At 41.4% G+C, this 25,598-nt stretch overlaps 1 protein-coding gene across 2 annotated transcripts; it reads right to left on the bottom strand.

The window, feature by feature from the left end:
* Positions 1–1,628: 1,628 nt before the first annotated feature.
* Positions 1,629–25,314, bottom strand: MTMR8 (myotubularin related protein 8). Of its 2 annotated transcripts, XM_042807124.1 has the most exons (15): positions 25,215–25,314; positions 23,489–23,611; positions 22,708–22,870; positions 20,217–20,374; positions 18,594–18,722; positions 17,484–17,593; positions 15,939–16,011; positions 15,384–15,516; positions 13,580–13,689; positions 12,340–12,465; positions 10,654–10,703; positions 8,397–8,597; positions 7,844–7,972; positions 6,788–6,914; positions 1,629–3,566 (listed from the first exon to the last, which is right to left on the bottom strand). In XM_042807124.1, the coding sequence occupies exons 1-15, from the start codon at positions 25,236–25,238 to the stop codon at positions 3,282–3,284; spliced, it is 1,941 nt and encodes a 646-aa protein (XP_042663058.1). In that variant the 5' UTR covers positions 25,239–25,314; the 3' UTR covers positions 1,629–3,281. The 2 variants fall into 2 exon arrangements, with proteins under 2 accessions (XP_042663058.1, XP_042663059.1); XM_042807125.1 differs by lacking the exon at positions 15,939–16,011 and having other exon boundaries at positions 3,199–3,566; positions 17,459–17,593.
* Positions 25,315–25,598: the final 284 nt, after the last annotated feature.

Genomic DNA, 25,598 nt, shown 5'->3' with positions numbered 1-25,598 from the left:
GTCCTGGCTGATCAGGGACCGGAGGACACGCTGCAGCGCTGCAAACGGCTTTTCATTTTTGGTCTTAAAACACACGAGAGTTACCACCCAAACTACAAAGCCTCTAGCTAATCGGTTTTTAAAGGAGTCGTCTCCTGGAACGACAGGAAACCCTGGAATCTTTTCCAGCTCTGTAAATTTACAGCACCATCATGAATAATCTTCAATATGTCGTAGACTCTGACTAGGCTTGTATATATTAAATCCAAGAGGTTTAAAAAGGCAGATCAGTATCCCTTTTTTTTGGCGAGGTTTTGCATTTCAAAGTATAAAGTCATCCATTGTTTTGTTACTGAAGTCAGAAGCAGCAACATTACTAAAATCTTACTAATAGTTTCAGTGTATGAAGTAATCTTTTCATGGTTATATACATCTGCAGTAATACTGTAGTCAAGAAGGATTTGTGGAGATGTCAGCATCAAGTTTTAGGGGTAAGCAAATATTATACTTTTTTCAGGGTAATCTGTGGTAATTCAGAAGACAGGGCAATGCGTAAACGTTTACAGAAACCTTCTGCAAAATGTTTCTATACAACAATTAACCAATGGCACGTTGAAATCCTTCAGTAGTCAGTCAAAATTCTCTACAATTCTGTATCTCTAATTTTCATTAGAGAATGCACTAAAAGAACTGATGACATCTAGAATAACTGGTCCTAAAAAGTGCTCGTCTTGGTCTCATTTACCGTTTTAGAGCTCTCTATTTAAGAAGCTGTGTGCGGTATCCACTGTGCTCTCCTACCCCCTAGAAATAAAAGATGGGGTTGATCCATCAGTCCATATGAAACGGGCTCCAAACTGCAAAGCGTGCGGGTGAAATTGAGCTTCTACGCTGTAAAGAGACAAAGGGAAATAATCTCCCCAGCACCCTCCAGTGAAAATCTACAGCAGATTTCAAACCCTGGGTATCCAGAGCAGCTGGGTTAAGATTGAGGGCACAATCTCTTCGCTTCAGGAGTATGTGGATACGGCTAATTTAAACCCAACAGTGTTAGGAGCAGAGAGGCTCAGCAGCAGATGCTCATCTTGAGATTAAGAAAAGATGCATTCAGAAGGGTGCATCCTTCAAAATAAAATATAGAGCTGTTGCATGATGCAGTATTTTTGATACATGCCCACAGAAAAAAAAAATTAACATCTTCAGCTTATCTGGTTCTGTATTTTATGTGCTTAGTTCTTCAATCAAACACACATTGTAGTTCTCTCACTCCTACCTTGAAAACAACTATATTACTTGCTTTAAGACTGAAAAACCTGCAACATTTAAAAAAATTTTCTCTTGGCCATTCTAGGCATTGAAGAAACTCTGTTCTTAGGTATTGCCCTTTTTCCTTGGGCCTGTTGACCCCAAGGTCAAAGTGAGACACTCAGGGGAGTTTTTGATGGTTTGGTTGTTTGCTTTTTTTTCTTTTCTACTTTATCTTGAGCACTGAAACCAACGTAGTCTCACCACAGGTCAGAAGCATATGAACAACAGCTATTGTATTTTATGCTATAATGGAATGTTTCTGCTTTTTATTGTAGATTGGGAGGGCTAACATCTAAAACATCTTCAGTTTGTTTCAAAATTTTATGAAAGAGAAAAACTGATTTTAAGACCTAATGACAACATTTAATTTGAAGAACGAGATCCAAAAGAAAGCAGAAAAGCATCTGGAATTAAGCTGCACAAGGGCCTCTCTGAAATTAAGCACATCTATAGAAGCTTGTCCAGAACAAGTACTGTGGAACAGCTTTCCCGGGCCACCCATTTCCCTGGAGGAACGAGCCCTTATTTCTTCACAAGACTTCTATATAATTGGAATATACATCTCTGTTTTAAACGTGAAACTTTGAACTAGTAGCTCCAACCAAGATTACTGCAGTTTAAAGAAACCAAGTAGCATTAACAAGCACTGCAGTGAGTCCAAGCTGGAGCCGCAGCCACCAGCCAAGACATCCACTTCTTGTTCCAATAAAGAGTCACATCCCAACTTACGTTCCGTCCCTAGCTTCACAAAATTACAAAGCTCATTGCCAGGAGAGATGTTGTTTATCTCACCACGTCTTGACAGTACAGGCAAAACATCTCTAAGGTTCATGTAATTTTAACATCCAAGGTAACATTCACTGTAATCACTCAGCATGGGATGTGAAGTAATCATTTTAGGCCCCATTTCAATAATAGAACACACCTCATGTAATTATTGCCTCACTGATGGATGTGAGGAAAGCACATCGATTTCAGCTCAGAACAGAGTTACTCTCTTGCTTTGATTTAACCAAGATCATAAAACAAGAGAGAAAAGTTCCATTTAATTTTTTTCCTATCTTTTCTCTTTTCTAATCCTCCCTCTCAAAAATTCATGCGTTACAGGCTGTCTTTGTGGTTTGCTGCACTCTCACAATCAGTAAATGAGGTCCATAAAAGCTTATTATTTGAAAGGTCGGCTTAGAAAGAACCTACTAAACCCAGGGGATCGGCAGAGATCCTGGAGAAGCCGGCATAAGATAAAAAGAACCTGGTTTAAAAATACTGTCTACAAAGATGACCAAATACTACACTCTACACTACAATAATAAAAGTAGTACATCGCATGGCTAGACATTAAAACGGTCTCCATAAAAAGGCACAGGGGGGTTTGTTTTTGTTTAACAAATATGGATAGGAAACAAAAAATGAATCGGTTCTGCCACAAGGTTGAGGGTCCATGCAGAGATTCATTCACAGCTAAGAAAAAGGCTGGGTTGTGTTGGTTTTTTGTTTGTTTGTTTGTTTTTCTGTGGGTTTTGTTTGTTTGTTTGTTTTTTTATAATTTTAAGATGAACTGAAATCTTTTATCATTTTAAGATGACCTTGCACCACCACTGAGAATAAATGGACTGCACCTTTCCTACTCCAGTTAAACACACTGCACAACTCCTAAGCCCCATGTTAACTGGCCAAGATTTCCTGCAGCCTGCACGACCAGTCCCGGCAGGCAGTCATAAACCTTAAACACACATCATGAAAAATAAGGTTTACACTAACTGAAGGCAGCCTTCTGGGCAGCTCTGTACGCAGCTTCAGCATTTTAGCTACAAAACAACGTGAACCAAGCCAAATGCAGACTGTTTTCTCCACAGGGAGCACGGCTCCCTGCAAACACACGTACTCACACGTGGCTGTAAATGTGGAGGGGGTCTCCCCCCCCCGTGGGGGCACAGCTCCCTCATGCCTCACCGCCACCAGCGCCAGGTTTACCGAACGCAGTTCTCGGGCGATCACTGGTGCTGCGGCTTTCCATCCTTGGCTTCGGTGTCTATCATCTCAATGGTGTCATTAAGATCACGGAGGTCCTGGTGATGAGCCAGGTTCTCTCCATGCTTTTGGTCCACAGATGATAAAACATCTATATCCCCTGCTGAGGCGCCGTTGCTCAACGCTGGAGGTGGTTCCCCTTCATAATCCTCAGGAGTGTTGAGCATCGGCGTTTTTGAAGCAGCGCGTCCTACTTTAGAGAAGGAACAAGCTTCATTGGGCAAAGGACCATCAAGGAAAGGAAGTTTCTACCAAAAGAAAAAAAAAAAAAAAGACATTAAAAAAATTAACAAACGCTATTACTCTCCGATATCAGGGATATATGAAAACTGTCAACATGTTAGTCCTGTGCCAGTGCCTCTGCTTCAGCTCTGTAATCCAGCATTAAAAAACACGGGCATAGATCCTTACACATTTGATACAAACATCATTATTCAATTAATAAAACTAAAGTTTTCAGCATTCACATTGACCTAGCAAAGGTCACTGATAGGTCTTCTCACTGGTACATTTTTTAGATGACTCTCCCACTACTGTATTTTCAGGAGTTTTTTGGTTTGTTTGTTTGGGGTATTTTTAAATATGCATAAAAGCAATGCTGCAAATAGAGCCTTGAGCATAAAGAAAAGCCACGCTTCTTTCATGCAGCTGGGCAGGACTGTGGTGGGTTGACTTTGGCTGGACACCAGGTGCCCACCAAAGCTGCTCTATCACTCCCCTCCTCAGCTGGACAGGGCAGAGAAAATATAATTAAAGGCCCGTGGGTGGAGATAGAGACAGGGAGATCACTCAGCAATTACTGTCATGGGCTAAACAGAGTCATCTTGGGGAAACTGGTTTAAATTGGCATCAATCAAATCAGTGCAGGATAATGAGAAATAAAAACTAAATCTTAAAACACCTTCCCCCCACCCCTCCCTTATCCCAGGCTCAACTTCACTCCCCATTTCTCTCCCTCCTCCCCCCGAGCAGCGCAGGGGGCTGGGGAATGGGGGTTGGGGTCAGTTTATCACACGTTGTCTCTGCCTCTCCCTCCTCCTCACACTCTTCCCCTGCTCCAGCGTGGGCTCCCTCCCACGGCAGACCCTCCTCCATGAATTCCACCAACGTGGGTCCTTCCCACGGGCTGCAGCTCTTCCCGAACTGCTCCAGCGTGGGTCCCCCACGGCGTCACAAGTCCTACCAGTGAACGTGCTCCAGCGTGGGCTCTTCACGGGGTCCCAGCCTCCTCTGGGCACCCCCCTGCTCCGGCGTGGGGACCTCTCTGGGTGCAGGTGGGCATCTGCTCCACCCTTAATCTCCGCGGGCTGCAGGCGGATATCTGCTACCCCATGGACCTCCCTGGGTTGCAGGGCACAGCCTGCCTCACCGTGGTCTTCATCACAGGCTGAAGGGGAATCTGCTCCGGCGCCTGGAGCACCTCCTCCCCTCGTTCTTCACCCACTTTGGTGTCTGCAGGGCTGTTTCTCTCACATATTCTCACTTCTCTCTCCTGGCTGCTGTTGCCCCACAGATTTTTTTTTTTTTTTTTTTTTTTTGCTCCCTTTCTTAAATACGTTATCCCAGAGGGGGGCTACCACCATCCCTGCTGGGCTCAGCCTTGGCTAGCGGCAGGATCATCTCGGAGCCGGCTGGCGTGGGCTCTGTTGGACATGGGGGAAGCTTCTGGCAGCTTCTCACAGAAGCCCCCCTGGCAGCCCCCCCACTACCAAACCTTGCTATAAAACCCAATACGTTCTACCCCTCACCTCTGTGAATTATATATTTAAGAATTATCATTAAAATCCACATTCATCACACAATGTTCACTCACATCAACAAAAAAACAAAAAAAAAACAAAAAAAACAGAAACCACCAAAACATTCCCCACACCAAAAATCAAAATATAATCACAACACCAAAAAAAAGCGGACAATTTCCACACAATCCACCCCTTGTCCTTTCACCACAGTTACAACAAACTCCCCACAATCCTTCTGCTCTCTAACATCGTCCAGTCCATGTTTTGCCCTTTACCTCTCCCGGTTACTGCCCTTATTTCAAATTCCTCCTGCCCCATACTGGGCACCAAAAAAGGCTGTGGTGGCTTGTCCTTGGCTGGATGCCAGGTGCCCACCAAGCCGCTCTATCACTCTCCTCCTCAGCAAGACAGAAAGGGCCAGAAAAGAAGGTGGGAAAAAAATCCTTGTGGGTCAAGATAAAGGCAACTTGATAAAGCACAAGCAAAGGCCGTGCATGGAAGCAAACAAAAACAAAAGATTTATTCTCTACTTCCCCTCAGCAGGTGATGTCCAGCCACTTGCTGGGAAGAAGGGCTTCAGTACCTGTACCTTTTGCTCTGGAAGACATTGTAATAAGGGATGTCCCCTCCCTCTACTTTCTCTAAGCTTTTATTGCTGTGCAAACATCACATGGTAGGGAATATCCCTTTGGTCAGTTGTCCCCGCCGTGTCCCCTCCTAAGATCTCATCCCCCCCAGCCTGCTTGACCTTTGGGGGCGAGGTGGGGGGAACGCTGGGCAGACAGCCTTGGTGCTGCAGAGCTCTGCTCAGCAGTAGCCAAAACACTGGTGTTCTCAGCCCCTTTGAAACCAGCTCCCGACACACAGCACCGCGCCGAGGGCTGCTGCGGGAACATGAACTCCATCCCAGCCAGAACCCATAAAATGACAGAACTTCAAAAACTACCTACTTCCCCCTCACCTTGCACTGCTGAGATAGATATCTACGTCTTCATATAGATAAATACAGGTCTTTGGGGAATTTGATCAGAACTGATCAAATCATGAAGTGTGTTGCTATTTATTATTCTGGGTTGAAGAAGAGAAATTGCTTTTTCTGGACTCAAGATCTCTGCCTGTCAAACACAAGAAGCAAATGTGCAAGATTCCCCATCTTGTTTTAGCAAAGCACTTCAAACCCGAGGTAGCCACTTTGAGAGAATAATTCAGCCTACACGATCCAGTTATATTTTGGCCATGACACGAAAGCCAGCTTCAGTAACGCAACTGTTTGAATACCTGTGTGATCACCAGTTTTTCCAGTGTGGCTTGTGAATGAGAAGGCAAGAAAGGAAAATGTGGGGATGAGCTGAAAAGAAGATTTTTGTATATTCGTATTATTGGGGGGGGGGGGGGCGGGGAAAGCAGGTCTATTCTTTTATTTTCTCCCTCTCCCTTGAAGTTTGCTGTGAGTAGAGTTGAAACCCAGATGCTCTTTTAACACCTGCTTTGTTTAGAGAATTAGAACATCAGCAGCCCGCAACAGAACTTGACCAAACACAGCTTTAACCTAGCAGATGAGAATTTGAGGTAAATCAAACCTATTTATTACAGCAGTGTCACTTAACACCTTGTTCTGCCCAACTCCGGCCAAGCATGTTGAAACAACTGTTCAGTGTCAATGTTCAATCCCAGTGGTATTTGTCAAAACCACCATGTGATTTTAAATATTAAGATTCAGGACTCACGCTTTCCAGTTCAGATGCATTGTCCTCCAGTTTCATCTTTTGGCTCGTGCAGCTTAGCAGATGATCCAATACACACTGCTTTGGATGCATTCCTTTGTCAAAGCGATTATACATCCCACACCAAAATCTCAAGAACAGGACAAGAAAAAAGAATTAGGCGGCCAATTGTACATTACCGGCTAACAAACTAGATGCTGTTTAAGAGAAAGATTTTCAACAAATTGAGGTTAGTAACCGATTTTAAAAAATTTTCACAGCCTTGGATTATAAAATTCAGTATCAGTGGGAAAATTTTCATAAAGTTCAAAAAAAACTTCTGAGGATTTAAGTACCTCTGCCTTATGATCCACATGCACTGGCAGTAGGTATTAGCATAAGATGAAAATACACTTTTCTCTAGCAGACTCACTGGAGGCTTGGGCAGGTCACCTTCAAGTCCTCAGCTTGCCCTACCTCCCTACTTTTATTAAAACCCTTTGCCTGCCAGTAACAAAACAGCACTTAAAAATACATTTGCATCCCCCTCTCTCTCGTCAGGGAACAGGAGGGAGCCAGAAAGAAAGCAAAACCAACCACTTCAGCTGTAACACCCTGGGCAAGCAAACAGACATGGCAACAAGAAATCCCTCTTGTGAAAACCACCCTGACAGTACAAGCCTAGGTGTGACTGGGCACCGAAATTCCTGTTTGAAAGACTTCCTTAATATATATTAAAAAGGAGGAAAGGAGGAACTTTCTTTAACAACTGCCTACCCTCTCAAGTAAATTTGACAGAGCAAGCAGTCAGAGTGGGTGTGTGGGTCTACACATCTGAAGTTCTTCTTTGCCTTGCCCTTCCCCACCCTCTTTCCCAACACCAAAGAAAAACTATTATTTGAAATCACAGTACCTGTAGTTATGTAACAATTACCTGTGCACTACTATTCTGTTTATGAACGAGGAATGGAGGGGAAAGGTAAAACAAACCATGCTAAGCAGTGAAAATTTTATTAAACCTGAATTACCAATCTAGACTACAATGAAAGAAATGCCCCCCTTCTTAAATAAGCAACTTACTGGAAACTGAAAGGTAGTGTGTTTGGTTGAAGCTCTTTGTAAGCTGTAAATCCTCTGTACAAAGGATTTCTTAATTCCTGCTTCTTCTGTAAGAGGAAAGGCCACAGAGAATGGGTCTTCTCAAAGATTCTGTCAAATTACAAATAACATCTAATCACTAAAAAAAAGAATCAAGTTAAATGGATTAATAATGCTAGCCATTCTAAGCAGAATTAGATTAAGGGAGGTAAGAATTATTTTCACACAGTATCTGATTAATTTTATAAACACGAGATACATCACAGAGAAATATGTAATTATTTAAAATGAACACCATCCAGTCCAAAAGGTGTATCTGGACGTTATTACTGTGGTCCAAATTAAAACATGTGACTTTGGGGATATAATTAATGTGGGATTTTTTTCACGCTGTAGAACATAAGTATTCACCAAGACAATGTGACCCATAACCAATCTACAATCACATTAGAAACACACAAACCAACCCAACCTGCCTTTTTTCTGACATTTAAAGTGACTTCTAGACTGCTGGCTCTACAAACTGTCAACTCACTTCAGATCCTCACGCTCCTTATGACAGGTCCCAAGGAAGTTGCCAAACTGGCAGGAGTAGACATGGTCATGGATTTCAAGGAGGAAACGCTCATTAAACTCAAACGTGCACGGGAACTGCTGCATGAGCTGCCAGACACATTCAACGAACTGAGTGAAGACAGGGGATACTTCTTTGGGGTCACCATCCAAATGGCCACACCTAGAAAGATGCAAGCAAAACAGGGTTAAATCCCGTGTTGCCCAACAAAAAAAAGAACCCCCCTCACCATTAAACCACTGAAAAGTTTTTTTCGCTACTAGACTAAGAAATTATTCTGCAGTCAGAAAAAAACCCACGTGGTTCACCTTACAGCAACCGTGCACTAGGATGTGCCACCCTCAGCTTTACTTCTTCTCCAAGGGTACCTGGTAGGAGTGATCAGAAGTGTGCACTGTCCCCGTCTCTAAAGGAAAATTAGCAATGGAATAGCCTACCTAACAGACTTGTAAGGATCACAAGAAATATTTGGGAAATAGGAATCCTTGAGCCTATGCTGTCATGTTAGCACAAGGGAAAAAAGGCAATATTCTCCAAAGAAATATCTATTGCTTGAATACAAGAAACTAATGCTAGCCTTTAATTGGGGAAAAAAGGTTGACATTGGTGGGATTCTGTCTGTCTGCCAGGAGCAATAAGAAATAGCGCAGGGGAAAAAGTTTCCTCTGTGATCTTCTATGGATAGGAGAGTATTTTATGGTGCAGCCACAATGGGCAGCAACAGTCAGAACAACCTGATTTTGCTCCACATGGACATCAAGAGTGAAATTTTAGTAGGCAATTACTCAGAAAGGAAAAAAATAGAAACTCAAAGAAAGAAAACCCCAAGACAACAATAAAAAATGTTTTTACAGCTTTATATGAAGTTCAGAAAACCCCTACTAGTTCTGCAGAAATCTAGCCAGGGATCTATTGGTGTTCATTACAACCCATCACAAAAGAAAAAACAACCAGAAAAGGAATGAGAACATTTCTGGAAAGCAGCCAATACTCTACTGTAGTGTAACGACTGTTCTTAAGAGAAAAAACTTGGGGCAAAATCCTCCCCTTTTCTAGGAAGGAATATAACCTGTAAATCCACAAAACAGAACAAGGCATCCCCAAATTTAAGTGGAAAAATTAAAATTTCTTATGACGGATCTTGCTGATCAAACCCCAGTTCTCTAAGCAGCAGCATGGAGGAGGATTGGTCTCCCTCAGAACTGTACAGCACCGGCCACCACTACGAGAGAAATTATTCTGTCTACCAGAATAAAAGCTCATATATTCAGTCAATGCTGAAACTCACGACTCAAGTACTTTTTGTATCCATTGACAAGTTCTCATGCTTGGAACAATCCTTTATAATAGAAGAATAGGGGTTGGGGTGGGTTTTTCTGGGTCTTAAAGCAAGAAAGGTGAAGAGAGTCCCTAAAGAAGCAACAACGACCACAGAACATTTGTTGGGCCAATAATGACCAAACAGTAGTTTATCTTTGACTGCTGCTTCTTATATACCAGTACAGAGGTGTGCATATTGCTTATTTCCCACAGATATGCTTTAAGGAAACCGGTTTGGTTTATTATTAAAACCAGGAATTGGTTTCACATTGAGAACAAAACTTCAATTTTTAACAAGCTAGTATCACTGAATAGAGCAGTCCCTTCCCTCCTCATATTCTTTTGGACAATCTCAGTTTCTACTTTCTATATGGTAAATATAACAAGAAGTAATTCAAGGTAATATCCCTTCTAGATGCAGGCTATCAGTTACAGGAATGACAGACTTCTTAATGTGCCTAGAGAATGCAGGTTAGATTGCTTTTTAGCACTGTAACAGGTTCAAGTTTATGCTTTGAACTTAGCAAAATTCCTGAAAAACATGAGCTGAGGTTTTCTTCCAGATGATGACTGCAAAAGAATTCATATGTCTTGCGAGAACATTAACACTCCTCATATAATACGAATGTGATAAAACACTCAGAATTCCCACAGTTTGTTCAAAACTGATTTGGTAAAGTAATAGAGAAAAAAAAAACCAAAACAAACACAACACACTGATGAAACGACCCTAGCAGATACTGGCTTTATGTCACCAACTCTATTTTCCAAATCTTCTCTCTGTCCTGTATTTTCATCTACATTTTTCATGGGAGTACATGAACTTGAACACACTGTATTAGTTTCACAGCCAAGCCTTCACCCAGTCACTACACCCGAGATAACATGTTCTTCTTACCTGTGTGAGAACTTGTGGCCCATTGCAATCCACTCCTTTTCTACTAGAACCTTCAGTTTCAAAACAGATTTTAAAACAAGCATTACTTTGGTTAGAAAAAACAAAATGAAGCCTTCAATATTAAACTCTAAAAAGCTTACAACCAATGCTACCTGCCGACCCTACTGTTATGAGTATATCCACAGCAGTCAACAAAACCAGTAATAGTAATTTATAGATTAGAGTTATCCAGTTACATTATACAGTTACCAGTATAATGTCACTGCTGGAATGAGACGTTATTTCAAGTAAGTCTACTACTATTTTGAGGGAGCTTCTAGGTTGTTAAAATCATAATAATACACCGAGCTAAAAGTATTAGCAGCTTAACATTACGCTATGGACTATTTAATTCAGAAAAGAGTATTGTGATATTCAACAAAATACATCAGCAACTGCAATTCAACAAATGTTTAACACACAAATAGGAATATAAGAAGTACAGCTGTGTATTGAGGAGCTCCGTATGAAATCAGAAAAACTATATGGCTAATAGAATGCTTATGCTATACAAAAGAAAACAACAAGGAAGCAGTATTTTCGTTAAACACGTCTCAAAGAACCAAATGACTGATGCTGAATCCATTACTACTTGGCCTTGATGCGTTATATTTCAAGATCAATTCCTGACATCATCACCTAGAGACTTAAAAAATTAAAGGAAGGCAGAAATTCACAGGGTACTCTGAAAATTTAAATTATATCGCTTTTCAAATGTTTCCATTCTTTACGCTTCTGTTGCATTCATTTAAGAATAAACACTGTCATAGGATTTGTGCGTATTTGCTCAGAGGGCAGACAAACATTTGTCATTTTAGTTACTGTTTCTAATCAAAATCATGTTTCTTAGTTCACACAGAATTGTCCAGAGCACAGTGAAAACCCAGGCAGATGCTTCACACAGCGATGTAATTTTAACTGTTAAAAGACTGCAGTGTAATCCACAAGCAAAAATAATAAAACCAGTTTGGAATGCAGGGAAACAGTCTTAGCAGTGCAACATATTGGAGGAGGCAAAATTTGCATTGTTCTCATTTCAGGGTTCCTTTTCAGGAACTCTTTCAAGAAAGAGCAGCAGTCTGTCTTTTGGGTATTTAACAAAAGGAGATGAATGGAAAGATAACATCACAGATTGCACTGTATTTTACACAGTGATGGCTTCAAATAAGAAGCGGCCTGCAGTAGAAGCAAACAGCCACATTCATGTGGAATGGCTTTAAAAAACGGCCTTAAATGATGCACAGATTTTACGTGATATACAGGTTATATGCTGCCCTGTGCACAAGAATGAGCTCACCCAATTTTAAATCCTAGCCAATAAGAGACCATTCACTATGACAGTCTTAAATAACAAGCGTCTTCACTGCTTTTTTGTGGATTGCTGCCAGAGTTGCATCCTCATCTCTTGCTGAAATGTCTCATTAGTGGCTCTCATGTGGACGTTCAAGGAAACAAAGATTTGGGAATTGTAAATCAACCGCTGCTGTTCAGAGCAATTGATTCTTGTTTATAGAATTAAAGCTGGGTTTATATAGGTCACCTACTGTCCGTTCCAGGAAATGGCCTAAAATTTTAATTAGGGCCTGTTTACACTTCAAATCCAGGAAGCACTCTTTATTTTTGAAATTCCAACACTCATGTTCTTACCATGAAGCCTTTAGAAGTCCTATAAAATGGATCTAAGAGGAGGCTAGCCAGTGAGCAGACCTGTGCTGTGCGATCCCACCCATCAGAGCAGTGGACTAACACGCTAGCTTTCTCATCTTTCACAGCCTGTAAAGGAGAGACCAGACAGAACAGTTTAGCAGCTTCCTAGGCTGGTTACTGTAATTAAAAGCTATCCCTTCATCTGCATTTACCTGACTGGCCTAAAACCCATGAAGAAAATTTGTCATTTCTCATCCAGACACGCATGGAAATGCACCCTTTCTGCGCGCACAGCCATCAACCCATAGTAAACCCCAACTAGAATAAAATGCTGTAGCATGCCTTGTCAGCAACACAGACTGTCAAGAAGCAAAGAACCTCTGATCTCAAAATGCTTGGTCTTCTAAAAAGTCAAGAATTCCCAGTCCCCTCCTCTGAGGAAAAAATTGGTGGATGAATAAAGAATAGTAACTGGTCACACAGGGACTGGGAACTTCAAGAAAAATTAGAAGAGCTCATCCCAACATCTGCCTGTATGGATCACCTTCTTCCCCTTGTACCCACGGCAGAAGAGAAACACAAAGTAGCTTCTGGCTTGCTGCAGGGGAAAATTTGAAGAGAGAACAGACAACATTTACAGCAGGTCACTACTCTTTCCACGTGCTGCCTGCATGCCCTCTACTATTACTGAAGAGCCGCGCCTTAGTGACTTCTCGCCTTTTGTCTGACCTGCAAAGCCACAAGTGCTGCAGAAACGAGGACTGTGTTGAATAATCAAAATTAGCAGTCCCCACATCACGTGAAATCTGGAGAAAATTAACTGGTCTAAACAATCGCTCATTTAAAGCGGAGCAGTTCAATAATTGAAGAGCGCAAGGTTACGAGTTGTTTGCGCTAGCAAATAAGCGATGGAGACATTTACAAAGGTCGTATATTCACATTCCTTGATTTTGTTTGTTTCAAAAGTGTTCTAGCTAACTGCTTGTTACAATACAGTGAACAGGCCAAGGTCCCAACCCTGACAGCATCTCATTTAGTCACAGGAAGTGACTGGGCGAGCACCAGCTAGGTAACCCACTTGATGTTCTCCAACTGCAGGCTTGGTTTTGAGAGCTGAGGCCAACCTGAATAGCCATGTTTTCCCACCTCCTCTCCAGAAACAACTTCACAACCTTGGAGCAGTCCCTAACAGACAAGTACATATTTTTTAATTCACCTGCAGGTTGGAGTACAGTTTTACCTTGGCAAGAAAGACACCTGCATCCATCACAGCCTTAATGTGCCGTAACCAACCTGAGTTCTCCAGCCCAGTGAGGAAATCGCTCATTGAGGGGGACTTCATTTCACACACTAAGAACACAAACAAAGGAATTAGCTGACACTCCATTAACAACGTCTCTTTCTTTTTTCCCACCTCCTCATTATCTCTTCACAGCAACAGAGCCTGGTAGATCCTGAAAGCTAACATTTCCACAGTTTTTCACCATCTGCAGCAATATCCTGTCTAAAGGACACAGGAACTACTGGTTGCATACTTAAATACACAAACAAGCAATTTTTAGCTACGAGAGAACATGAGGATCTGGAAATATCCTCCTCCTTTTTTTAAAGGTAACTCATTTTTTCAGCTTCTTCCAACAAAGAAAGTGTTTAGTGATCTGTTACCTCACTATAAATCACCATCACACACACATCTCAACCACTAACGTGCAGTCACCAAAGATTTGAAGAGAGTGCTAATCTAGAGAGAGAAACAACGTGTCTAACCTTGAAGGCAACTCAGACGCTAGACTGAGACCCAGCATAGAAACTACTTATAATAATACAGTTCAATAGTCCATAAGCGAGAGAGATTTTATCACTGTCAAAGAAGAATATGGGAGTAAACAAGTATTTATTCTGCCTCTTCTTCCACCAGAAAATAAATCTGCCAGGAACAGGCAATTGAGGACTTAGTGATCAGGCCAATCTCTTGGTCGTGTGAATAGCCTCATTTTTTCCCAAGGTCACCACAGATACTGAAGCACTACCTGGCCAGGCAACTGGTAGCATCAATTATTCAACTATTTTGAAGCAAGATGACCATTATGCTGGTTACTAAAATATTAAACTCGTATTTTGAATGACAGCACTTGTATTACATTTTAGAAAACTAAGCACAGGGACCAAGCGGAATGATTTGCAGCACATACTCTGCCCTGTTCTGCAGTCTTTGTCAGCACAAGGATGGTAACAGTGCTGGAAACCAGCTAGCAGAGTACGCTGGTTTGATCCAAGCTGCTCCATCACCTTTAATGGAACTTCTCCAAAATTACATTAGTGAAAATACAGGCCAGATTCACCTCTTGATCTCCAATGGCTTGGGTAGGTATTTCTTCTGCCCTGCTTCGCATTTTCCCCCCTAAGATCACAATCTCACAGAGTAGCTTAACTACCTGAGCTACTCTGCATTTTAATGTATTAAAACCAAGTTCAGTTAAACATATCAGAAATTAATGGAAAATACGAACTATGTAGGCCTGAGATTAGTCCATGGAAGATCATGCCAAAAGTTCATTTCAAATCAGAAATATTGTTTAACAATTAAATACTCTAAACAGAGCAAACCCCAGAAAAGTATTTCCTCAACAATCTATGTTAGTTTTCTTTCAGTAGCTCACAAAGTAACCCTAAGACTATCTTAATCGTAAAATGTAATATTTCTCTAGCCGCCTTCTTTTAATTTGGCACGTATATAAGAAACTCACATTTTATAAGTAGCACAATTAAGGAATGTTTTTAGTATTAGTTGCTATTTTTGATCCACTATAAAACTAAGCACAATAATAAATAAAATGGGCAGCAGGAAGGCATTTTACCAAGAGCAATACTTTCAACCACTTCAGTATCGCAAACAAAGATAATTGACTTCGCTTATCTGTTTCCATCGCAACACCCAAGTCCACATGCACTTGTGCACTCAGGATCCATATATTCAGCAAAAAGTTCTGTCCAAAAGCAGCCACGGGTAATGAAGACTGCCCACTTGCACAGACTGCACCTACCTTCCAGGAGTTTCTGCAAGCTGTTCCGCATCACATGGATGTTTTCTATGCCAATAAATTTAAAGCGAATGTTATCATAGTTATCTTCATTCTCGTAACCTTTCCCAGCAGCTCGGTTCGCCATGGCATTTAACTGTCAAATTCAAGGAAACAGGAATAGGGAAAAAAAGAGAGAAAATTACAACAAACAATATGCAGAAATAAAAGACTGCTTTGCAGGTTGTTGTTCTTTTAAAATCTCCCAGAAAAATACACTGAACAAAGCTGTTACTCAGATGTACTTCCCCACCTCCCAGACATTACTTCCAGCTGTTTCACTAAAATTATGGCAATATCGCCAGTTCATTAGTCATATGCAGAGACTCATTAACACCCTGGACAGAATTTCTTAGGGCAGGCAGTATCAAAACCGTGCCCAATTTCCAAATACTGCTGTCATCAAAACAGGTAGAGAGACATTGAGTCTGCCTGAACTGCAAAGCTACGTAAAAAGATTCAGACAGAAGCATACGAAAGTAAAACTAGGAAAGCCATTTTTACGAGTAACATACATACATGGTGGTATAGAAATAGTAAGAGAATTCCAAAGCTTTTCACAGACATACATGCACAGATGAAATAAAGCCACCTGAGGGAAACATAGAAATATTAAAAGTTGAGCAGAAAGAATATAGCAACCAACTGGAACTGCAGAAAAGAAGTAGAAAAGAAGCCAGTTGCTCTAACAATTACCCAAAACAGTTCAAGAGCTACCGGGAAATCCTTAGTACTGACCAAAAAAGAAAGCAGCTCAACCCCCCCCCATTTTAATTTGGGAATAGGAGTGATTTGCCTCCATAGAGAGGAGAGAAGGAAGAGTCAGATAAGGTATATACATCTTTAGAACAAATAACCCTAGTGCTTCAGTTCTACCACTCAGGGGTAAGCCATGACATGTTAGAAGGAGAAATGTGACCAATTATGAATTCTCCCTTTTTCACCAAATACTTTAGAACTGCCATTAATGACTGATTTCAGTGGAACATCTATGATACTGGAAGCTGCCTGTACAAAAGAACATGCAGTGATTGCTATAAACGTAATTACAGGATAGCTCTCTCTCAGAAATGTCATACTACAAAAAGCCAAAACACATCTTGGAACAACAGATGAAACATTCCCTGTTTTCCCCAAAAGAGTTTTTCTCTTCTTGCCCTTACCATAATTTAGCTAAATCTGTAGTTTCTATAAAATAACTGTAAGATCTGAACAGTGAAGCAGGTTCTCAGAAAGCTCAATCTTAAAATAATCAGAGCACTTTTAAATCTTTGTATTTAAATAATTGTGTACTGTGAAAATGCTTGTGTTCTAATTTGCTTATACTGACATTCCCAATCAGTATGCTCACCAGACAACCATTTAAATTGGTTTCTAAATTCAGTTCCTCAAGATGACAGTCATTAGAGATTTCATCCTGCAAATGCTTCTTCAATATCCTCTTACATAGATATCTCAGCAACAAAGTTCTAGCCCCAAAGAGTGGCTACAGACCAGAAGAGATTAATTGTATTAAGCTCTGAGCTGCACATCATGAGAACATTAGTGTTATTTTTACAAAGGCAAAAAAAAACAGAGGAATTGCTTTTCTCAATTGTTACCAGGCTCCATAGAGCCCCACCTCTTCCCAGGTCTGCCGATAAAAGCACTTCAGCCTCTTGGAACTGAATCCTAAGGCTTCTCTCCAACTCAATATATTAAGGACCTGGCTCTCTGCAGGAAAATGCTTCACTGTCTCAGCCAGCTTCAAGACTGCCAATTGCTTCAGGCCATCCTTGACACGAACCTCAACCCAGAATACTCCAGGAGTGTGAGCGCTCTTAACAGCACTTAACATGGCCGGTTTATTATGCACAAGTATTTGTCACATTAAGACACCGAACCAGGAGCCTGATACCAAATTCCTGATTCAGGACTGACACAATTTAACCTCATGCAGCGTAAGAAAGAACGAGCAGAGTTGTGAAGGAACAAACTGGAAACAGCATTACTAATTCAGACACAAGCTTTAAAAGTAGCCACAAACCCCGTGAGGATACCTTTGGCCTTGTGTCTACAACATACATGAAGGGGCTCCCAGGGTTGGCTTCCCTGATCGCCTGCAGCATTTGTTCGTCCTCCAGACAGCGCGCGCTGAAGCCGGAGAGGGGCTGGCTACACCGACATATGGCAGCCTGCAACACACAACGGCTCACATCACCTACCGCACTGCCCCGAAAAACCAACAAACTGTGTGTTCCAAGTGTCCTAGTCTCAGTTTCACTGAAGAACTGCTACTTAAATGGACATATAGAAATACTACTGGAACATTCCTCAAAGCTCTAAGTTTGGGAATCTTAAAAATAATGAGGCCAAGGAGCCTTGCTCCAAACTTCAGTGCTATGTTCTGAAACCCCTACGCTCTGCTTGATGATCAGCATCCCAAGTGTTAACATTTCCCATGTTTTCTGCTTGGTTTCTATTGTCCAAACCATTCTTTTCCATAACTTTGCTTATCAGTTGTTACCATTCCATGCTCAGAACTGCACTGAGTACGCTTTAGGGAAATTTCAGTAGCTGCCAGCAGAACTCCATACAGTTGCCCAGGTCAAGGCACGCTTCCTCAGGAAAACAATTTGACTGTGACAGCATTTTCCTAACATCTGCATCTAAAACATTGCTGAGACAGCAAAGTTAAAAATTTACATTCTGGTCTTCAGTGGAAAAAAAAAAAAAAACAAAAAACCAAAAACTGAAACCTTCACTTATTCTGAGCTAGTGGGGATTTATTTCAGGGTGGTTCCTCCTCTCCAATACTAAGAACAATCTAGCTGAGTTAACATGTATCTTGTTAAAACATTATTCAATATAGCTAAACAGTAGATTAAAAAACCCCATGTAACAAGGTATTGCTGAAAGTTGATTAAAAAAAAAAAATTCCAGACAAGAAACTTTGGAAGTCTGTGCTTTTTGCACAGCTCTGGATGCCTCCCAAGTGTTTGTCTTTAGCTTATTCTGCGACTCAGAACCAACCAATATTAAAGCTGTTAAGAGAAGCACAGTTCTCAAACATGAAGTTAATATGCTCTAATAATTATCTCATTCTTTCCTTTCACTAAAAAGGGGACTGGACAAGAAGGTGAATCCTTACCCACCCCCACCCCCCCCAAAGACAGTAGACAATGAACAACTAACATTGTTTTCTTTATATAAGTAAGAAAGCACCGGAATCCGCCCTCTGCTTCTGAACCTTGAACTTCCAATCACCACTGCCTTATTAGCAGCTCTAGGCACCACTATTTCTGGAGGATATGTGTTGCAAACCTAAGTGAAGAAAGAAAAAAATCCAGATATTACTACTTAGCAATTCAAAATTCATCTTTAGCTTACCATCTAGTATTTAGAAACAACAGGAATTGATTGTTTGTCACAGTGTATCTAACAGTCCACATCTAAAGTTTCTAGCCATTAAGATGCATTTAGAAAAACAACATAGGAATAAGTGCACAATAAAACAATATGGTGAAGGGAACAATCAATTTTGCAATTGAACCTAAGAAAAATGGACTGCACAGTACACATATATATTAAAAGGAAGTTCTTTAAATACATAATCTTACGAAAGTTTCCGATCTGTCCCAAAAATAGAAGGTAAGGACAACTACATATAAAAAGTTCTCTCAAAACCTTATTGAGCTTGAAATGAGCTTCCAGCAATCAGGTAGTATCCTCAGAGACCAGCTTTATCCTTTTACCTCAACCAATTACAGTCTTTTCAGCATGTACTTCACAGGTTAGTTACTCTCCAAGTCTGGCTTTACTTTAGGCTTGACAATTTCAAAACATAAACTGGAAACCCTGAGGAAATTATAAAGCACTGGCACTGGAGAGTTACATACTAGCAAGTAAAGCTTCAAAGCGATTAATGATTTTAGATGCCCACATTCAGATGCCCTAACCAGTTAATGGAAATAGCACCTCTCACCTCGTATCTCAATTCAGGCATCCAAAGATACAGTCATTTAAAATTACCAGTCACTTCTGACAGCACAGGTTTATATTTCTTCAACCCAAAGCATAACAGTGAAGAAAACTAGTGGGGGAAGGGAGCAGAGAACAGGGGGAGGGGATTCAAGACTTAATATACCGGTATCTTCCTCAGAGTTGTTTGCTTTGTCTTTTAGACTGTACACAACATCAGAAGAAATAAAAAGGGAAATAAGTAAGCCTGCTGAAAAATGCTTTCATTTAACATTGTTTAGATCCAACCTGGCCTTGCAGGGGAGAAAGGGGAAAAAAAAATAACAGCAGCAGTCAGGACCAAAATGACTGAGAGCCCTTATTTAGCAGAAGATCCAACCAAGCAAGGCAAGACACGTCTGTTTTCCGTTACTGTTTTTTCCTTCCTGACCTAGTCCCTTTCCACTCTGCTTCATTCCCCACCAAGCCAAACCACTGCCATCTATTTCTCTTCTACACATCTGTCACCAGCCTGGTGGGACAGGGTTTGGAAATACACAAAGCAGCTAAGGGTACTTCAGGTTTTTCCTAACAGATGGTTTAACATTTCTCTAGAAAAACAAGTATCTGGTACATTGCCAGGGGGATCAAAGCAAACCAAGGTGACTCTGGAGCTCTGTTCAGTTCTTTCACAGTATCATTATCCACAACTTCACATCAAGACGATGCTGCTTCGATTAAAACCAACTGAGCTCATTCCCCCCCAGAGGCATCCATTATGCAGCAGTAGGACTGCTGTATGTCATTAATAACAAAGAAGAGATACTGCATTAAATGGCTACTTTGGGCAAGAATTACCTCATAGTCTTTATTAACATCCGTTATTTCCCAATAGTCATTTGGAATTCCCATACGCTGGTAATCTACTTTTAAATCAATCAGCTTCCATCCAACCTCCCGGTTCTCTTTAGACATTTTAGGATTATAAGAGAAAGCATAAAGTTCTTCAGGTTTCACTGGGAGGGAGAAAGAAAAAAAAAAAAATTAACTACTTGGAGATAAAGACATACAGAGAGGTCAACACTTCTTCCTAAAGGCCATCTTTTGGATAGGCACACTGCAAGCCAACGAGCTGCAGGTGTACGGCTACTGATACAAGGACTGCAAAAACTATTCCGTCAAGAAAGATCAGGAGACTTAGAAATCATTTACTAAAGAAGCCAAAGGGCTATGCCACTGTACTGCATAGTTGGCTATATTTTAATAGTAGTTATTTTCTTGTTATTTTCTTCATGCTTCTGTCTCCTCAAATATCAGAAGTGTGAAGTTTTCTTTTATCACTTTGCGTACTGCACGACTCAAAGCAAACTCAAACTGATTCTCACTCTTAAAAAAAAAAAAAACAAAAACAAACAAGTACTACATATAAGAGTATAGATATTTAAAACTTCTCAACCTCACATTTACAGGTTTTTGTTCTGGCTAGTACTCAGTGCTGACAATTCATCCTGAAATCCTCAGTTTCTACATTCAGGAAGATATGCTACAATGTTTTGCTAGAGTTAATTAAAATTTCAAAGAAGTAATTTTTCCCAAACAAATGATTTCCTATTGAATTCACTGCAACAGGCATGTTAGAAAAAAACTTATATCCTAATAATTAATCCATAAATTAAAACATATATTAAAAGATATATTTTCTGTGAAGAGTTCATAAAACAGCTCTTGCACACCTGTAAGTTCATCATTCAACAGCGAGTTCTGAGCCGCATGGAAAACTTGATAGATGTCTTGAATATGACTGCCAGCACAACAAAAGCTTCAGGCTGTGTCTGACAAATGGTAATTTCTTCCTCCCTCCATCTCTACCATCCCAATTTCCTTCCCTCTCTTCATAAAATGCAAATCCAACCAATAACTCATTCAGCTGATTCCCAAGGCAGCAAGCGCTCCAGAGACAGAGTGAAACCTGTCGGAGTCTGATAAAGTAGCCGGGTTACCGGACAGGTAACCCATCGCTGTCAATCATATGTGCAAATCATAAATAATTTTATGCTCTGCCAAAAAAACATGAAGGAAGCATACATACAGAAATTTTAAAACAAAACGAGAACTGTTAAAATCCATAAATAGAACAAAAGAAAGAGCTGCAGCATATTACACACAAACCCACAAGACAAAAGCAACTGATGTAATTCCCTGCAGTGACAGCTCCCACGCTTCAAGACACAATGTAAGTGTCTAATTTTCAAAACTGAGAGAACGGTGACAGCTTTTAAACCGAACACCAGAAACTTGCCAGATACAGCATTAGAATTAGAACTTCAGAACTAAGAAAACTCCAAAGCTCAGAGCACAAGGGAGATGCTGGGAACAGACAGGAGCCTTAATATCAATCAAAAAAACCCAAACTCGGCAAACCCCATTCAACTACAGCATTTCTATTCCCGTGCTGTGGGATGGCCAGCATGAAGCAGACTGGTGCTATCAATTCCCTGACATCATTACAAAATACAATTACAAATGGCATCCTTATAATAAAGTCGAACTCCAAATCCTGGTTCACTGAAAGAGCACCCCAAAACCAGAAGCTCCCACAGACAGACAGAAGCCAGGTAGGAAATTCGGTGGAATGCTATCCTGCAAGAACAACAAGCAGCCTTCAGATTCATCCATGATGGGCTAAAAAAGCTGAAGCCAGACAAGACAACAGGCTTTTGAGGATGTTTGGCTTAGAGTCTTTAAGAGTGACTCCAAGTCAGGGCAGCCAGGATGAAACACAGGGTTTCACAACTGGAAGACAAGTACTGAAGAGTAGCCTTGAGGTGCTATTGGGAAACGAAAGATGTCAATGTTTAAAGCTTTATTTGTGGAATTCCAGAATTCTGTGAACATCTGGGTCAACTGGAAAGGGCAGAACTACACACAGCCAACAGCTAAGTCACAGAAATAACCAACAATGGCCAGCTATGGGATAGGACACTCAGCAGAAGGGCTACGAGAAAAAAAAAGCCTGAGACGCCGCATACAGCCTCAGTCAGGCAAATGAGTATTGCATGGCTCTTCAGAAATTCCTCATGGGACACCACCTCATTCCCACCGCCACAAAAGATTTGCGTTTAGCTTGGAAGCAAATGCCCCAGTCCACAGGGCAGCACCCTACTTACTGAGCCGACCCACAGAGATCATCTCTGGGGGTGGGAACTGATTCTGATTTCACATCCTCCCCGTCCTGCACAGACACCACAAAGCCAAGAGTCTGGCAGGCAAAGCTCTCTCTATTGCTCAGACGAGCCTTCCAGCTTAAAGCGTTTCAACAACTTGCAAAACAGACTCCCATCCTAAATACCTGGTTGTGAAAGTTTAAGCAATGAGGTATACACTTCATGACAGTCACGTTCCTGCCCAATAACGAAGTGAGCCACATGGAAGTTCTTGCAGTGAATAAGGAGTGGATATCCAGCTGTGGTCAGAGGCAGTTTTTCTACAGTTGCAATATGGTGGTGCAAAATCTGAAAAACAGGAAATAACATTTTTCAGAAACCACTGATAAGGTTGAGAGCAGTACAGGCAGACATTAAGGTTTTGCAATATTATCAGCTATTTATGGTTACCACAACTAACTAGCAGCAGAAAGTGAGTTTGTGACATTTATCAAACAAACGTAATGAACATCCAGACTGTGCCCCCAGAGGCTAGGTAACTAAGAGCAAGACTGAAAAAACAGAGGTGTACATAAATTACTTTCATAGACTGATATGCAGCTCTGTTTACCTGGTTCACTTTGTTCCGCCCCCCACTCCCATATGCAATATATTTGGTCATTCCCATTTTACTTTAGCATTAATAAAAAAAGGCTAATTTCAGTGCTAATTTTGCAATTCTAAAAGCTGTAAATTCAAGTTTGGTGACTTGGTATACTGAATTCGAGACAGGAAACTAGACAAGTTTTTTTTAATGTTCCTGGAACTAAGATATTCTTCCGAAACAGTTGTTTCTGTTAAGCATTTGGTATCAAAATGCTATAAAAGTCTGCGTCTTTGGAATTCACAAACCTGTTCATTTTGGATGCAAGATATAAAGTAATTTTTACATTTGTGTTTCAACAGAGCCCAGGTATCAGAACATACCCATGTTTCTTTTCTGACTTCAGCAGAAGCATCTACATAAATAAGGTGGGTAGCTGTCAGATATAATGTCCCGCTTGCTGCCTTCCTATTCGTATAGCGATCTAATAATTTCACGTTTTCAACCTGCAACATAAAAACAGTATGAAAAAGTGAATTTAACTTTGACTGAGAAAATACTTAAGCATTTGTTGAACTGCAATCATTTAACTTCTAACACCCAACTCAGGAAGACAGAAAAATATAACAAGTCAAGTCACCCCTGCAACACTAAGTCAGCTTTACACTATTAATTCAAGTTATTTCTCCAGGTATTAAAGCCAAAAAGGTTAAGCAAACAGTCAAGGTTTAGCACTAGTATAACAGGATTACCAGATTTGTAGCCAAGATGATCACAGTTTATTACTGTGTAAGGTTGCAGAAAAAACAAGACAAAGAACTGGGAAAGAAAATACTTTTTTTGGATATTTCTATCACTCTGAAGGAAACAGTCTTCTCCAGAATGAATTCCAACTGCTCAGTCACTGTAAAAAACTATTACTAGTTACTTCTTGTTACACACTTCCTAGGCATGTAAGTGCATTTCGTAAACCACACTAAGCTAACCAATAAAAACAGTTTTAAAAAACATCAGCGCAGACATAATGAAATACTAATTTTAAAGTATTTTACATTATTTGATTGATCTTCTCCTAGCCTATTTGCTTCTTAATAAACATAGATGGAATTTGTCATTCATCATTAAGTCAAAATAATAGAAAAAAAAATTGGAAGGGCAATGAAAACAAACAGCTTAGAAGTATACGATTAATTAGTTCTGGGTATTGAATATGTAAGCTTCCTTTCAGGGTCACTGGTCTGAGATAAATCATGGAAAATGTCAGCAAAGAAACTTTAAGAGCAGAGGTCTCAACTGTATGTCTTCCTAGTATGTCACGTTTTTCAGCACACATAATTATTACATCTAATGTTGCCCTTTTTCAGGCCCCGAGAAACAAGCTGGTCCAGCAAAGCACCTTAGGCAACATGGGTAAGGAGCATCCCCAAACTAACATCCTAGAGAACAAACCAAAACACAGCAACCAGCAACCTTCATGGTATTAAAATAAATAAATAAATAAATAGAATAAATAAATCAATCAACGGCTGGACAGCTGCCTGAAGTAAATAATTTTTCTTCTGTCTGGAAGTAAACACAATTTTTTTTAGCCATCATGAGCACAGCATTCCCAGAGCTCCTGTTTCCACTTCAACTAAAAAAACCACACTTTGATTCACTTATTCGGACTGAGGGGGCCTCCGCACTTGGATATAAACGAAATTTACAGACATCGTAGCCAAAACACCTTTTGATCAGTACCCTTACTAAAAATTTCCTTTCCAACAAGACGATACAGTAAGAAACACCTAAACACCACGTCTAGTAGCTTTAAGCCTTCCAGACTTGCCGGTGACCCATTTGAGAAGTGCAAGGGACGCTCACGGGTATGTACGCCTTGAAGGAAAGCCAAGATAAGCTTATTTATTGAAATTAAACACGACCTCAAACCAGACTGAAACAATAAAAAAAAAAAAAATCCCTGAAAATGCACAGCCTCAGCCTAGGCCGCCGCCCCCCTGAGGGGCTTCACCTCAGGTGTCCCGCGGGGAGGCCCCGGCCCCGGCAGGGGAGCGGAGCCGCGGGCCGGGCCCGCCGGGCGCCCCGGGGAGACCCCGCCAAACCTCTTACCTTGGGGGTGGTGATGTGCTCCATGGCGGCGGCACCCCCGGCCTCGCCTCACCTCGGCCCGCCCGCGCCGCCCCGTCTCCGCGCCGCCATTTGCAGCGGGCAGCGCCCGGCCCCGCCGCCAAGCTCGCGAGAGGCGGGCGGGGCGGCGCCGCGGCCGCCATCTTGGGTGAGGGCAGGCAGCGGCCACCGCCGCCCGTCGCGGTTTGGCGGGCCGGGGGGCTCGGGATATGGCGGTTCGCGGGGAGCCGGTCCCGGGGAGCTGGGGAGAGAGCCTCGCCACCCTCCGCCGTCCTGACCAGGGCTCAGCCCCTCCGCCCCGGAGAGGCTGCTGGCCTGCTCTGGTCCCGCCGCCACCTCAGTGTCTCCAGGCCCACCGCTGCCTTG

Source organism: Tyto alba, unplaced genomic scaffold (assembly GCF_018691265.1).
Source record: "Tyto alba isolate M040663 unplaced genomic scaffold, T.alba_DEE_v4.0 Super-Scaffold_5, whole genome shotgun sequence".
Classification (NCBI taxonomy): Eukaryota; Metazoa; Chordata; class Aves; order Strigiformes; family Tytonidae; genus Tyto; species Tyto alba.
The sequence above is the reverse complement of the archived record's forward strand: the minus strand, read 5'-3'. Positions and strand labels throughout refer to the sequence as shown.